General features: G+C 37.9%; 1 protein-coding gene across 1 annotated transcript; it reads left to right on the forward strand.

Annotated features, from left to right (window-relative positions):
* The first annotated feature begins 13498 nt into the window (after positions 1-13498).
* LOC131638265 (uncharacterized) lies at positions 13499-15418 on the forward strand. Its single transcript, XM_058908817.1, has 3 exons — positions 13499-13872; positions 14717-14845; positions 15280-15418. Exons 1-3 carry the CDS (start codon positions 13499-13501, stop codon positions 15416-15418), a joined length of 642 nt encoding a protein of 213 aa, XP_058764800.1.
* Positions 15419-16947: the final 1529 nt, after the last annotated feature.

The raw sequence follows: 16947 nt of genomic DNA on the forward strand, positions 1-16947 counted from the left end.
CGAGATTTATATATCTCATGACTGCAACTTGTGCTCCAATTTTCAAACTTCTACGGAAAAATGAGAGTTGCGTCTGGACAGACGATTGTTAGAAAGCGTTCGACAGCATTAAGGAATATCTGCTCGAACCATCCATCCTGTCTCCTCCAGTGAAAGGAAGACCTTTGATAATGTACTTAACCGTCTTAGAAGATTCTGTGGGATGTGTCCTTGGACAGCAAGACGAGACAAAGAGAAAAGAGCATGCCATCTACTACCTGAGCAAGAAATTCACTGACTGTGAATCCCGCTACTCCATGCTCGAGAAGACGTGTTGTGCGTTGGCCTGGGCTTCCAAGCGTCTCCGTCATTACATGATTTGACATACTACTTGTTTGATCTCCCATATGGATCCAATCAAGTACATCTTTGAGAAGTCTGCATTAACTGGGAGAATTGCCCGTTGGCAGATGTTGTTATCAGAATATGACATTGAGTATCACGCACAGAAAGTCGTGAAAGGAAGCATTCTAGCTGAGCACCTGGCTCACCACCCACTCAATGATCATGAATCAACCAGTTTTGACTTTCCGGACGGGGACGTCATGTACCTCAAGATGAAAGATTACGACGAGCCACTACCAGACGAAGGACCTGAGTTAGGATCCCAATGCGGCTTAATCTTTGACGGAGCTGTCAATGCTTATGGACGAGGAATTGGGGCAATCATTGTTACACCTCAGGGTACCCATATTCCATTTACCGCCAGATTAACTTTCAAATGCACAAACAATGAGTGGGTCTCGAAGAAGCCATGGATCTAAGAATCAAACACTTGGATGTATATGGAGATTCTTCTTTGGTCATTAATCAAATCAAAGGAGAATGGGAAACACGCCAACCAGGGCTAATCCCTTACAAAGACTACGCGAGAAGATTGTTACCTTTCTTCGACAGAGTAGATTTTCATCACATTCCTCGTGAAGAAAATAACTTGGCTGATGCATTAGCCACGCTCTCTTCCATGATTAGGGTAAATCATTGGAATGACATTCCTCAGATCGATGTTATGCGCCTAGATAGGCCTGCTCATGTTTTCACAGTAGAAGCAATCATCGACGACAACCGTGGTATCACGACATCAAGAACTTTCTTCAAAGACAAGAGTACCCGCTTGGGGCATCAAAGAAAGATAGAAAGACTTTGAGAAAGTTTGGTGGCAGATTCTTCTTGAATGAGGATGTTCTGTACAAGAGAAATTTCGACATGGTTCTTCTTAGATGCGTTGACAAGAAAGAAGCAGAAACACTCATGAGAGAAATACATGAAGGTTCCTTTGGTACTCACACCAATAGACACACCATGACAAGGAAAATACTGAGAGCAGGATATTATTGGCTGATAATGGAATCAGATTTTACCAGTATGCAAAGAGGTGTCACAAATGTCAGATCTATGCCGATAGAATTCATGTGCCACCATCTCTTCTCAACATACTCTCTTCCCCTTGGCCTTTCTCCATGTGGGGAATCGACATGATTGGAATGATCGAGCCGAAAGCGTCCAACGGACATCGCTTCATCTTGGTAGCCATAGACTATTTCACCAAGTGGGTTGAAGCAGCTTCATATGCAAACGTCACAAGACAAGTTGTTGTCAGGTTTATCAAGAATCACATCATATGTCGCTACGGCATTCCTAGCAGGATAATCACTGACAATGGGTCAAATTTGAATAACAAAATGATGAAGGAGCTTTGTGAAGAATTCAAGATTGAACATCATAATTCATCTCCCTACATACCAAAGATGAATGGAGCTGTAGAAGCAGCTAACAAAAACATCAAGAAAATCATTCAGAAGATGGTCATCACTTACAAAGATTGACATGAAATGCTCCCGTTTGCTCTTCATGGTTACCGTACATCTGTACGTACTTCGACTGGAGCAACTTCTTTCTCCCTTGTATATGGCATGGAGGCAGTCCTACCCATAGAGGTTGAGATCCCATCAATGAGAGTCTTGATGGAGGCAAAATTAACAGAAGTCGAGTGGTGTCAAAACAGATTCGATGAATTAAACTTAATCGAAGAAAAGCGCATGACAGCTTTATGCCACGGACAGCTATATCAACAAAGAATGAAGAAAGCTTTCGACAAAAGGTTCGACCTCGCACAATCAAAGAAGGCGACCTTGTGCAAAAAAAGATTCAATCTTTTCTCATAGATTCGAGAGGGAAATGGACTCCCAATTATGACGGCCCATACGTGGTCAAGAGAGCTTTCTCGGGAGGAGCCTTAATGCTCACGACTATGGATGGAGAAGAATTCACCCGTCCTGTGAATGTCGACGCAGTCAAGAAATACTTCGCCTAAATAAACGAAAGAACAGCACGCTAAGTTGAAAACTCGCAAAGAGCGACTTAGGCAAAAAAGAGCGTCTCGGTGAATCGAAAACCCAAAAGGGCGATTCAGGCAAAAGTTAGAGACATAAAAAAAATATAATCAATCCCGGTAGACTTAAAACCCGAAAGGGTAGTTTACGCAAACGTTAGGGATATATGGCAAGTAATTGTGTTCAGGACAAACTTGATCATTCGAAATCCATAGAGGAGTATTCATCATCAGTAGGTCATCTTCTACGAAGCACGCATGCAGCACAATTCAGAGTGGAAGGGAAAGATAACGGTCGTCACATTTCATCGTAGCCCTTTTCCCGAAAATTACCAGTTTCCAACTTTGTAAATACTCCATGGAATCAAGCATTTGGCTGGTTACCATTCCATAAATAATAATTTAAGCCTTGTGCCTTTTCTTTGCAATCGAGTCTTATTCAGTTTCTTTAAGTGCATTTTAAGTTTAAAACAGTCATTTTCTTGAAACAACATGTTTTCATAAAATAAAATGAATTTACTTGCAAAACATAAAGGTGAAATTTCTTTCTAAGACTTGCATACAATAGGAAGAATGCAAACAGTTGCTCCGAGAACGGTTGAGACTCCGGGAACCCAGATTTCCCCATGGGGTCGCTTTGAGAACATCTCCCGATGACTGATCTTCATTTTAAATCACGTCACTCACTTCCAAACAGCGGGCAATTGATAACCAGATATCCCCCAACGGAGTGCATATCTCAAGAAGAAGACATCTTCTGATAAACAAGATTCAAGTCGTATCCCAGGATTTCACATTTGCGACAATTCTATTCACATTCACTTTACATTTTATAATTATCATAATTTTCATGCATACATTACATCATAATTGCATAATTAGCATAGTCTAGTTAGACTTCGATCATGTTAGTGCCCGAGTCACTCGGACATGTACTCGAGTTTCCCCTGCGAGTTGTGGAGGAACTTTTCTCTTCAAGACGACGGTTCGTATGCAAGGATCTCCCCGAGCAAGTCAACAAATAGCAATCTCCTTTTAAGAGATAGTTTGGAGTTCCCCAGCCGAGATTCTCCCGTAGAGCGACACTCGACAAAATGAGTTTGTTTCGCATTTTCCTTCCTCACAGAGTCGTTGAATATCCCGAGCAAGGTCGATGGATGCCAGTTTTCATCAAGAAAATAACTCTGATTCCCTGGCAAAGTTGACAAGCGACAAGTTTTCTCCCAGGAGGATGCTTCAACAAATCCCCAGCGGAGTCAGTGAATGATAATCTTCTTCAAGATGATAGTTCAGATTCCCCAGCATGAGTCGATGAACGACAGTTTTCGCCTCAGAAAATGATTTGTTTCCACCCCAGCGGATCGACCAAAGATGGTTTTTCTTCAGGAAACAGTTCGTCCGCTTTCAAGCAAAGTCATTAGCCCCTCAAAAGATCATGAGGCCATATGACATTCTTTCAAAGACGTCAAGTCGAAAGAAAAGATGGTGAAGTTTCTTTATTACCATCAAATGGCATCTCATCTCCAAGTGCTGATGAGAAGTTTGATGAGGAAACAAACCTTTGAAGTTTCTTTATTACCATCAAATGGCGTCTCATCTCCAAGTGCTGATGAGAAGTTTGATGAGGAAACAAATCTTTGAAGTTTCTTTATTACCATCAAATGGCGTCTCATCTCCAAGTGCTGATGAGAAGTTTGATGAGGAAACAAACCTTTGAAGTTTCTTTATTACCATCAAATGGCATCTCATCTCCAAGTCCTGATGAGAAGTTTGATGAGGAAACAAACCTTTGAAGTTTCTTTATTACCATCAAATGGCGTCTCATCTCCAAGTGCTGATGAGAAGTTTGATGAGGAAACAAACCTTTGAAGTTTCTTTATTACCATCAAATGACATCTCATCTCCAAGTGCTGATGAGAAGTTTGATGAGAAAACAAACCTTTGAAGTTTCTTTATTACCATCATATGGCGTCTCATCTCCAAGTGCTGATGAGAAGTTTGATGAGGAAACAAACATTTGAAGTTTCTTTATTACCATCAAATGGCGTCTCATCTCCAAGTGCTGATGAGAAGTTTGATGAGGAAACAAATCTTTGGAGAATTTCTCTTTATTTGAGATATTGTCCAAAAAATCACAACTTAGACCAGTTTCGAAATACAGACATCCGAAACGAAGGGAGGTTGTTCACCTTTCTCTAAGTATCAACACTTAGTTAAAGAAGATGGATTGTGCATCTTGCATTGCCATCCATTCACCGGAATCCACATTACATGTTTCTACAGGAGTTTGTCTCCCTATCCCCCGCCAAGTGCAACAACGGGATCAAATCATGCAAAGATTTTATCACTATTACATCTCAGAAGCGCCCAAAATTCGGGCATTCTTTAGTATTTAAGTCTCTTTCACGCAGGAGAGATCGAGATATCAATCTCTCTCCCTCCAGTTAAAAGAAACTTAAATAGGGGCATCTGTCATACCCTAATTTTGACCCCCCCTGAGATGTCATATCTTTTAAACTTTTCATCAAAGACAAAATAGATACTCAGAGTAGTCATTTATTCATCGGATACTTAGTCGAGGGTGTTTAGGAACAAAAGAACTCAGGCAAAGGATCAATCAGAAAAAGGAATGGTCTCTAACACAACTATGGGACTAAAAAGCTTCATTCTATCCACCTATGATTGATTAGATACCCATCACCTGGACTCAGGATTGCTTACCTCACCAGTCTAGGGTTTTGAGCCCATCAAGGACTAAAATCAGGGATCACATTTGGGAAACCCTAGAAAACTCAAAGGTATCACTCAAAAACTTCAATCATTCTCAAATAGCTCGTATGACAATATCCATTGGGCATTACACTCCAATCCCAGATCCACAGTCATCAATTTCATCTGGTCGACAATTAGGGTTTTTAACCTAATTCACCAAGAAAGTTGACTTTTAATCAGGACATGGATCCAAAACTCAAGACATGGTTCAAGGACTTCTACTACCTCAATATAATCCATTTAAATCACTCATTTGAGGAGAAGATCTTGATTCCACACAAAAGTCCAAAATCTCACATTATTAAGAAAAAGTCAACTGTATAAGATCACCTTTGACTTTTAAGATTTTTGGTCAAACCATGACTTTTAAAGATCATATCATCAATATATGGTCATTAAAGTCATATGACCAAAGAAATTCAAAGAGATTCATCAAGGATCAAAAAGTCGGGAATTAGGGTTTTTGAGGGCATTGTGGGAACTCAAAATTTCACCTACACAACTCAAAAAACTTCCAACATGAAAGTTGTAGATCTTGCAAAATAAAACAACATCTTACAATGCAACTTTTTTCAAGAAATCAATCATTTAAGAGATTTGGAATTTTCAAGCTTTAGGTTATAAAAACAGAGAAATTTTTCTAAGTGTTTTTAACCTAGTTTTCATCCAACTTTAGACTAATTTTTCACAATTTTCCCAAATGATTATGAAGAAACCCTAAACTAATGATTTGAAGTAGATGTTTAGGGCTTTCCAAATTGTGCTCAACCTTCTCCAAATTCATTTTGAGCTAGGAGTTATGCATGTTCAAAGTTGGCCTCATGAAGTAAAATTATATGTCATGCATCATTTTGGAACTTTGCAATTTTGTGCATATAACCTCACTTATGGATGCTACACGACCCATAACACATCTGCAAACATGCCATGCATTCACTTTCACCATAGCATGGAGATTGAAGAAGATTCCCAAAACAAGAACATGTGATTATGTAATGATTACATTTAGGAATTTATGGCAAATTGATGAATCATCAAAGGAATCTTCCCACCAACCAATTAGTGCTCATTTTGCATCAGAAATGTCCCCTAAGATCAGATGGAATCAATGGATAGGGAGCTAGCTCGAAAATGCAATGATCACACTTGGATATTTTCAAACTTTCTTCATGCTTAAGAAACCAAAATGACTTCATTAAGCAAGCTCACTCCTCTGCAACTATACTGAACCATTTGCCTATAAATACAAGTGATATCCTTCATACAATTCACACCAAAGCAACCCTATTCCTTGCTTTCTCTTTCTCTTCTCATGCTTATGGTTTTTCAAAGTCCTTTGGCAAGAAGAATCGTTTTCTTCAAACCAGAGCTTCTCTTTGGAAAGTAAGCATTCTAACATCTCAAGGGGGCTCATTTGAGGTGATCCAAGCACTTGGATCACTTCTCTAGGTGGAGGAACACCATCGTTGCACTCACTTTGGAGATGTTGCAGTTGGAGGTCCATAGAGCAATTCAGAAGGTTTCAAGCAAAGCCAAGCATCCAGACACGTTCCTTAGGGCATAGTGAAGCTGTTCAGATGGCTGCAGCTCATCTGTAACTGAAGATTCATCCTCCTCCATGTCCACTTGAAGCTCAAATCGAAGGTGTCGGGTAGAGCAATTCAGAAGGATTGAAGCCACAATAAGCATTCAGTTAGCATCACTGAGTCCCAAGGAAGCTTTTAGGATCACTCACACAAGCCTAGGTGTTCCTCATCATCCTCACGACCTCCATTTTCAGAGGTATTTTTTCAAACTCCAACCCACTTATTTGAGTATTCTTTCTCATATAGCTCGATACTATCTTGTTCAACATCATAAGAGGATTGAAAACCCTCTATCATCATTCATTTATCTTTCAGTATAGCCATTTAATTTGATTTTCAAATTTTAGGGTTCTTCACGTTTTCTAGTAAATTAGTTAGATGTAGTTAATATAAATCTGTGTTAGTTATATATTTGAGTTCGTGAGGAAATTTAGAGCGAAATCCATGTTTACATCACCCTGTTTGGTTGAGAAATGAGCAAGTTCACAAATTCAAAATTTGAGAGCTTGAGGAAGAAGACGACCATGGTTGTGGCCCGCAAAATTCAAATCACAGGGTCAGGTTTATTTTATTTTGAATGGTATGCGTTTTACAAACGAATTCATAGTTTTCCCTAGTGGCCTCACATGCGCTCTTAGTCTCCTCCTGCCCATAGTCTGGGGTTTGAATCCCCCTCGCCCCAGACTTTTTGATCCTTTTATTTTATTCAGATTTTTCTAACTTGTTTTAAAACAAAACCAAATGCGCGCGTATTGTATTCACCAACTGGCGTTTGGCCCAATGGTGTTGTTTTGAGTGTGTGACTATAAGGGCGTGAGTTCAAGCCTTGCTAGGACCAAAACCTAATTTTTTATCACTTTCCTCACTTAATTCCTTCACAACTTTAACCAATTATTTAACCTATCAAATTAATTCATTTTGACTTCATTTTTAAACACTTGTTGATTAATATATATATTTTGTGAATAACCAAAAAAATCATAAAAATATTATTTCTTTTATATATTTTTATTAGGTAGAAAATAGTGTTGTTTTAAGTATTAAAATACATATATATGTTTTCATTAAGATTTCAAAACCTAATATTTCATAAATATTTTAATGGAAGAATCCTAACCACTTAGGTCTTAATTAGGTATAGATTTTGTCTTTACTTTAATTAAGTTGACTTTTGTCAAAATTCAAGCTATTTTCAAATTCCAAAGTAAACAGACGATCGAGGTTTTCAAACAACAGAACCTCGTATCTTTTCAATTGTTTTCTCATAAACATTGAATCATTTTCATTGGGCCTCTAATAGAGTGTAAGTCCAAGCACCTTTTTCTTTTCATAGTTTGTTTTCAAAAACTGTATTTACAAAATCTCCTTTCTGTTTTCAAAACATTCTTCTGGTATTTGAAGGGCATTATTCCCGGTGAAACTCTTCAGATACCTATGTGACCTTTGTCCATCTTCACTTCTTCTGTTTTCAAAACCATTAACTGTTTATAATAAATATTCAACTGTTATCAATAAAACAACAAAAATTGCTGTTGAGGCTTTGTACATACTTCTTCAAAGGCCTCCACTCCATCCAGGTTAGGCTTTACAAGCTTTCAATTTACAGTCTTTATTTAAATTACTGTCAAATATAGAACTGTTTATATATTGTTTAGAACTACGTTTGAGTGTAAACCCTAGGACAGTTAAACTATATATATTATAGGAATATGGCCTAGGATTGAGAATGTCTTCCCGGTGAAGGCTCTTTCCTAATTAGAGATCTGTAGTTCAAACCCCCAAGATGAATTATTCCCGGTGAAACATCTTGAAAAAGCCTTAGAACCCAAAATAGGACACATCCACCCAAAGAGGAATTATTCCCGGTGAAACCTCTTACCCATTTGCTTAGAGCCAAAATAAGTTCAAAACCACATAGCTTTCTCTTGTGCTATAACAAGGACCCTCGATGACCCTCGATTAGCCTCCTCTTGGGCTTTGTACAAGGACCCACAGGCTTCTTAAAAGCATTTCTATCTTCCTCTTGAGCTTGTATACAAGGACCCATCAGGTTTCTTATAAACATAGGAACAGGTCTTTAGTTACCTTTTAGCCTATCCTGGTGAGTTTCTTCCATTCTTTAAACCAGACTTTAAACAAGCTAAGTTTGTCTCAATCTCATATTGAGCACACCCTTTTGGAATAAGAGACATGGACAGTCTATGTCACCCTTATCTTCATCAATCTTCCTTAGCAGAGTCTAGGATCTTTATTTGCTTATTCTCAGTCAGTGTCAGCCTTAATCTTGGGCTTTAAAACAAGAAGTCTCCACTAGATAATCTTTCTGCCATAACAAAAAACCCCTGGAAAGGGTTAGCCTCCACACATTCCTTCATTTTAACAAAAACCCCTGGAAAGGGTTAGCCTCCAAAATTCACTCCTTCAAATCCAAAGATTCACTCTTTTAAAAAGATAAATTCCCCAAAAGAGTCAAAACCCCTGGAAAGGGCCAGTCTCCAAAAACATGATAAAAGTTCAGTCTTTTAATAGACTATTTCTCCAGCTGAGTCAAAAATCCCTGGAAAGGGTTAGCTTCCAAAAAACATAAAAATAAATCAGTTTGTTAAAACCTCTAGCAGAATAAAACTCCCCCAGTGAGTCTTTCATTTTTAGTAGCCACAACCTTGGGCTTTGTACAAGGCAGATAAACCATATTTCACTGTGTCAAAGATTCCTAATCTCAAGGATCTTTTCCCCATAGAGTCTTCCATAATCAGTTTCTTTAAGAGTCCGCCACAACCTTGGGCTTTGTACAAGGCAGAAAATAATCTTTCCCTAGCTAGAGTAGCCACAACCTTGGGCTTCATACAAGGCACAAATTAATAACTTCCTCAGTTAAGAGTCAGCCACAACCTTGGGCTTTGTACAAGGCACACAAAATAAAGTCATTCATAGTCTTAAAAACTCAGTTATCCTCAGCAGTCAGCCACAACCTTGGGCTTTGTACAAGGCACAAAAATAGAGTCTCCCTAAGTAGAGTCAGCCACAATTCTGGGATTTGTACAGAACACAAAATAAAATCCATCAAATAAACACTCTCCAACTAGAGTCAGCCTCAATTCTGGGCTTTGTACAGAACACAAATTCCCTGTAATTAACCTCCAGTAGAGTTATCTCCCAAAGTCAATAAAAACAATCAAAAAGCCTCAAGCTTGGGCCTCATGCAAGCCAGCTAAAGTCAAATCTTTTATATAGTAAATAGACATAGCTTATCTCTATAGAGAGATATTTTTACTACTCTACCACATTCATACAAACAAACATCACATTTCATTTTAATTTTAATTAAGTCTCCCATTTAGGATTTTGAAAGGCATGAGCTGGCAGTGAAACCAGACATGTGATTAACTTTCCCTAATTTGGATGAGCACCCTTCTTTCACTCAAGAGGCATGTTGGCTGTCATACTTGATCAACCAAGTAGGCTCCCTCTCTTGAATGAAATGAATTCAGTTATTCTGTCACTCTTTTAATGTTTGTGGTGGAATAGTAGAAATACTTCTCTATAAAGATGACTTCATGTCTCTTTACTGTAAACAGAGATTTAATTCAAAGCTTCAACCTTGAGCTTCAAGCAAGGCACCAAAAATAATTAATATCCCTAGTTAGTTCCCCGAACTACATTAAGCTTTGACTTCCATTAGGGATATGTAGGCATGAGGTTCACAAGGAATCTCAGCGAGCTAATAAAATACCAAAAATAGTCAGTTTGTCTGTCTGTCTGTCTGTCTGTCTTTTTTAAATTAATTCAATTCCTTCTCCTAACACAAAGGAGAAACTTTCCCAATCATTAGCAGTAAACACAATCACAATGACACAGAGAAGGTTCCCGTAGAGTACTACGGATATGTAGGGTGCTTAAACTCTTCCCTATGTATAACCGACCCCCCAAACTCCAGAATTTCTAGTCTAGGTGAATCCCCACACTTAGCAAACTCATAGGGTTTAGTTGAGATCTTTTTTTCCCGTTCCTACTCGTAGGACAATAAGAAAGTTTGTGTGATATCGTAGGAAGAACTGAAACAAAATTCATCCCATACCAGGCGCATTCTCCTTCCAATTTTCGCGTGAAGGGTCTACGTGCCGTCCTCCCAAGTGAAACGGGGAGGTAAAAAACGACACCACAATGTGCATCAACTCTTTCAACACATCCGATAAAAAGAAAAAATGGCAGAAGAAGAAATTGTCAACGGTCCTTGTTAGAGCAGCCCAAGACGGTTAACTCGTCTCACCAACAATCCGAACAATCGACAAGATTAAATGAAAATAGAGTTATTGCATATCATCTATGAAAATCCTTTTGCACGTTTGGATCATGAATATTCATACACCTCCTCGCTGAGTTCTATGAATTATTCGGTACGTTGGGAGCTCTTGGAGCTAAAGAAGAAGTAGTATTTATGAGATTGTTTCCACACTCCTTGATCGGGAAGGAAAAGGATTGATATCTTGACTATCCCACTCAACTCATGACTAACTAAAATGCCTTGGAAGAATTTTTTTTGAACAATTTCCGCATTCGCTCAAAGTGCAACTAAAACTCTCTATGAAGCATGGGAGTGCTATAAATCTATGCTATGAAAGTGTTCAAATCATGGACTTGATGAACTCACACAAGTCCATATTTTCCACAGTGGACTTCAGCCACATCCAAAGCCTCAACTTGATGCAACTGCCAATGATTCTCTATTGTCCAAAAGCGCAGAAGAGGCAGTTTCGATCATCAATCATATGGCTCTCAACGATCACCGGGTTCAGTATAACAGAGGTACAATACAAAGGAAACCTGGAATTCTTGATTTGGATATGAAGGACGTGATTTTATCCTAAATCAAACTTCTCACTTAAACCATGGAAGAACTCACCAGGCAACTGCCTAAACTTCCACACAGCTCAAGGAAATGCATGGAACTCCGATTAAACCACAACAAGTAGCCTTTTGTGAGTGTTATACTTTTGACCATCCAACCGGCTTTTGTCCTCTAATTAATAAAGAGGTTAATTATATGGGAAGCCAGTAGCAAAAGGAGTCACCATACCATAACAATCAAGGTTATTCAAACAACTAAAATGAAAGTTATGGCCAAAGGTGGATACATGATTCAACATAATAAAAAAGGAAAAATTCGTACTAAATCTACACACATCCATACTAACTTTCCAATTTTTGGCGAGGATTTTCGACCAAGACAAAAATCCAGCCAAAAGGGTCTTTTCTATGAAAGGGGCTCTGTAAGACAAAAATATTGGGGTCGAACCACACCCAATCGACTGCAAACTAAGATATCACAAGAAGCCTTTTGGGCCCAGAAGCGCCAAAAACCCAAACAATGGACAAAGGCCCAAAATATTCAGACGAGTTTCCTGAGTCACACGAAGAGAGCATTTTTGAATGGAAATAACATATGAATGGAGAACGTGGGGCTTCGAGAAAGGAGGTTAGAAGGAAGAAAGTGGATTCTCAATGGGTCAAAAACTTCCAAGAAGTATTTTTTTCTGCATTATAAATAAAGAACTTTGTATATAGTTTTAGGGGTTCACAACTTACAAATGCCTAAACGTTAATACACAGAGTACCAAAGCGACGAGTAAAATGAGTCAAGCAAGGGCTATGTATGTTTGAATCACCTATTTTGTTTGCAAGCTTTAATATTATATCTTTTACATTCATACTTTGTTGTTTTATTTACTTGCCCGTTGTGTTGTTTTATTTACTTGCCCGTTGTATAGAGTCTGCACAATCCTTTATAAAAATTCCAACATTCAATACTTACAGTGTTCGACGCCGTGTCGAACACCCCCTTCAAAACACCAACACTCAAAATTCCTATCAAACACTTTGAAAACAAAATCACTGTCTTGAGATTCCCTGGTCAATCTCGCAAGTAACCTTTAAAAAGAGACTAGCATAGTTTACCAATTTCAGAGGTAAACAAAATGGCACGCCCAGTGGGACAGTGCTACAGTTATTTTCAAAGTTATTGATTTTTTGTTTTAGATTTTGTATTCTTAGTGATAGTTATGTGTGTATGAATTTAAGGAGTGGGAAACAAGTGTCCAAAATGTCATGTACAAGCACTCACACGGACACTTCAAACCTTTCTCACACATAAGTTACTACACAAAATGTGGATGTTGTACCGACGAGTGCCACAACCCAAAGCGTGAAAGTGTTATCTCCTATGAGACCAAACACTACTCCTAGTTGGACGTGGGATCCCCGTTCAATCCCACACGATCACTTTTCCAAGTAGGTTTGTTACCCCTTTGGCAATACCAATATGGTATGCCTTAGACCATGTTGATTGGACTTCAGTTAAATATGTCCACCAATACAGATAACACAATGGCAACAAGTCATCAAGGAGGCTACACCACAATGCCTTCATTAACTACATTTTTTAATGGTCGAATAGGTCGAGTCAATTACTTACCCCAAATGACACCATCTTTGAACACCACTTCAGTTATGGTGTTAAGGCAATAGATGGATGAGAGTAACCTAGAATTAGTGCATAATTTGACCCAGCAAATGGGGGTTATTTTCAACCCCTTGGTCGACCAAATTAGTAGAATTCTTGAATTACTTGGAGTCCAATCAGTTAAAGAGTGCCCTAGGCCGTTAGGATCGAATGCTGATAGATTAGTTTCGTCCTTTTAGGACTCAAGTGGTTGAACCTGTTACCTATGAGGAAGAAGAGTTAGTCGAAGAATGTGAACCTAGACCACTAATGGTTAGAAGATACCAGGATGCAGATCAAGTACTTAGGAATGCTAAAAATATGTTAGGTCGCAATAACATAAAGAATGTAGTTGAAGAAGTTTTAGCTTGTAATGGGCTTAATCTTGGCTTACATAGGCCCAATTATTCGTCACCTTTGCCCGATTATATTTGGCAAGCGGAACTTCCTAGGGGGTGTAAAGTGCCTAAGTTTACCAAATTTGTAGGTCAGATAAATGAGTCGTCTGTCGAACATATAGCTAGGTACGAGATAGAAGCTGGCGATATAGCCAACGATGAGGGTCTAAAAATGAGATATTTTCTTAGTTCATTAACCAAAAATGCGTTCACCGGGTTCACCACTGTAGCTCCTACGTCTATAAGGTTGGGTGTTCGCGAGTCGGTTTGGTTCGATTTTGAGAGAATTCGATACCCAAACCGATTAAAATAAAATGGATTGGTTTGGATTGGATTTACAAATTTTTGCGATAAAGCCCAAACCAAACCGATCCGAGAAACAACGAATTTGTTTGGGTAGGATTGATCGGGTAGATAAAAAAATGCAAAAATGTTTTTAAAAAATAACTTATTTACAAAAATTAATTTTTCATAATATTATAAAAATATAGTATTAATAGTGTTCAATTTTAAATATTATACTAGAAATTTTTCCCTAATAGACTCAAAAATATCTAACAAGAAAAATATCTAAGATTAAGACTTTTGTATATATAACTAGTCACTTGAATTAATATGATAATGAATGTGTTTCATAACTTTATGTTAATTTATCACATTACACTATCAATTTTCTAATAACAAATTAAAAGAGCATAACTTGTCCACACACAACATTTTATTTTTTTCTTATTGAAGTTGAATGTTTGGTAATAATTTTCATGATAATTAATTATGGTTGGTTTGGGTTGGGCTTGCGGGTAGAAGATTGAAAATCCGTTGCCCAAACCGTTTATCATTGGATTTCATTGAATTGGTTTAGTTCTTGCCCAAACTGAAAAAATATCCAACCCAAACACTATAGTTTGGTTCGGATTCTGGTTTGGTTCGGATTTACCTGAACCAATGAACACCCCACTATAAGGACCTAGGAACAGTTGGAATGCGTGTTCCATGAACATTTTTACATGGGCCAGTCCAAGATCAGATTGAAGGAGCTATCTTTAGTTAAAAGAATATCATCTGAATCCATAGATGATTATTTGAATAGGTTTAGGCTGTTGAAGGCTAGATGCTTCACTAGAGTTCCTGAGCATGAGTTAGTTGAAATGGCTGCTGGAGGTTTGGATTATTCCATTATGAAGAAACTAGACACTCAATATCTTAGAGATATGGCCCAGTTGGCCGATAGGGTTCGACAAGTCGAACTCTTAAAAACTGAAAAAAAATCAGGGCATTAAAAAAATCACAAGAGAGAAAAGATTGCCTATGTTGATACTGATGAATACTCTGTTGAATGGACAGATGAATGCATAGAGGCGGGAGAAGGTAACATAGATGACTTAAAATCTGCCCCCCCCCCCATGTGTGCAAAGTGCTAAAACCATCGAAAAGGAAAAAACGTTGATGAACCAATAAATGATATATTTGCTAATAAAACATACATGTTTGATATTACTAAATGTGATGAAATATTTGATGTTATGGTGTCAGATGGGCAGATTCTAGTGCCTCCAGGCCTCAATAATCCACCATTGGAGCAAAAACATAAAAGGGGTTCTTGCAAATATCATAATTTTTTGGGACATACACTTCTCAATGTGTTCTTTTCAGGGATTTAGTACATAAAGCTCTGAAGGATGAGAGGTTACAATTCAGTGAGAAACCAAAGAATTCCATGAAGATTGACATTGATCCTTTACATTTTGCTGATGCTAACATGGTCGAACGATTTGAGGTTCTTATGCTATAAATTGCTAATGATCTTAGTGATGAACTAGAAGCCGTGGTCGAATAGATGACTTCACTAACACTTAAGGCTACTAAAGGTCTTAGTGACGAACAAGTCGCATCAACGGATCAACTGGTGGCACAAATGGCTGAGACTATTAAGGGTCTCCAGGGCGACCAGGGTGGTGTAGTGAATCAAGGAGAGGTGCCGACAATTAAGTTTGGTGAAGGTTTCAAGGTGCCATACCCCAAAATTTGCCCATACTATTTCTCTTGCTCAAACTCAAAGTCAAGGCACATGGCTCTAAGACACCTCTCCTAAAAAAGGTTCAAGAAACTAGGGTTTTGTTGTTCTAAGGAGAAATCAATGGATCAGAAGCTCCAAGGTATCCCATATGGTCTATGATACCCCACACTACCTCCATGACAAGTTTTAGGTCTCAATTCAAAAGATTGATCACTCAATTGCTCAGAAAGTCAACAGTCGACTGGTTGGACCTAAAAGTCAACTATGAACAAAATACAGCCAAAACTCCTGATTTTTTTGTCAACATCCTCATTTTGAAGTATACTTCACCATTTGATCAATAACTGATCATGTTTCATCAAGAAAAGATCAGAAATCAACAATTCCAAAAGTTTCTAAATTAGGGTTTTCATAGGAGAAAGTCAACTGAACTTTGACCAGCCATAACTCTTACATGGAACATCAGAAATTTTCCATCCAAAGCTCATTCTGAAGGAAATTTGATTCTCTACAATTTTGTTCCTCACATGCCAAGTCTAAAAATGCTTCATTTGAGAGATATGGACCAAAACATTATAGGTCCTTTTCAAAAGTCAAGCAGAAGTCATCTTTTTTAAAAGAATACACAAGGAGCATGGAAAATTATTTTGATATGAGACCAAAAAAATGGTTAGAGGACTCTTCAAGATTTCTAAAAAGTCCTAGAACTCCTCCATACCTCAAAAATTGAGAGAGATATGCCTTGTCAAAGTTGGACAAATTTGAGAGGGAAAAAGTGAAACAAAAGGCTTCAAATTGAAATTTTTTGCAAAGGAGCCCAACTTTTTATGGCCCAATCTTGATCTTCAAGTTGCCCAAGACATCCAATCCATTTGCCACGAATTATTGGTGATTATTTGATTTTTTATGAATTTTATTCATTTAAAAATTCAATTTAATCAAATATTTGGAAAGAAAAAAGAAAAGATTTGATTTGGTCTATTTTGCAACCACAATCAATCATCAAAATATGCATTACTTCACTACAAATTTGTGTAAATGGGAATTGGAATTATTGAATCAAATATTGGCCATAATTGGAAAGAAAATATCAAAGTTTCAAATCTAATTTTCAATCAACAATCCTTCAAGATTTTGATCAATTCTATTGCCCTAATTCCATCCAATATATAGAGACAATTAGTGCCAAACAAGAGGGGGAGGGGACAAGGATTGCTACCTCTGGAAGCCATAACCGAATTCATTCAAAGGGGAAGAAAAACTTCAAAATCGTTCTTGGATTTGCAACTGGATTCAAGACGTTT

Source organism: Vicia villosa, unplaced genomic scaffold (genome assembly GCF_029867415.1).
Source record: "Vicia villosa cultivar HV-30 ecotype Madison, WI unplaced genomic scaffold, Vvil1.0 ctg.002238F_1_1, whole genome shotgun sequence".
In the NCBI taxonomy this organism is placed as follows: Eukaryota; Viridiplantae; Streptophyta; class Magnoliopsida; order Fabales; family Fabaceae; genus Vicia; species Vicia villosa.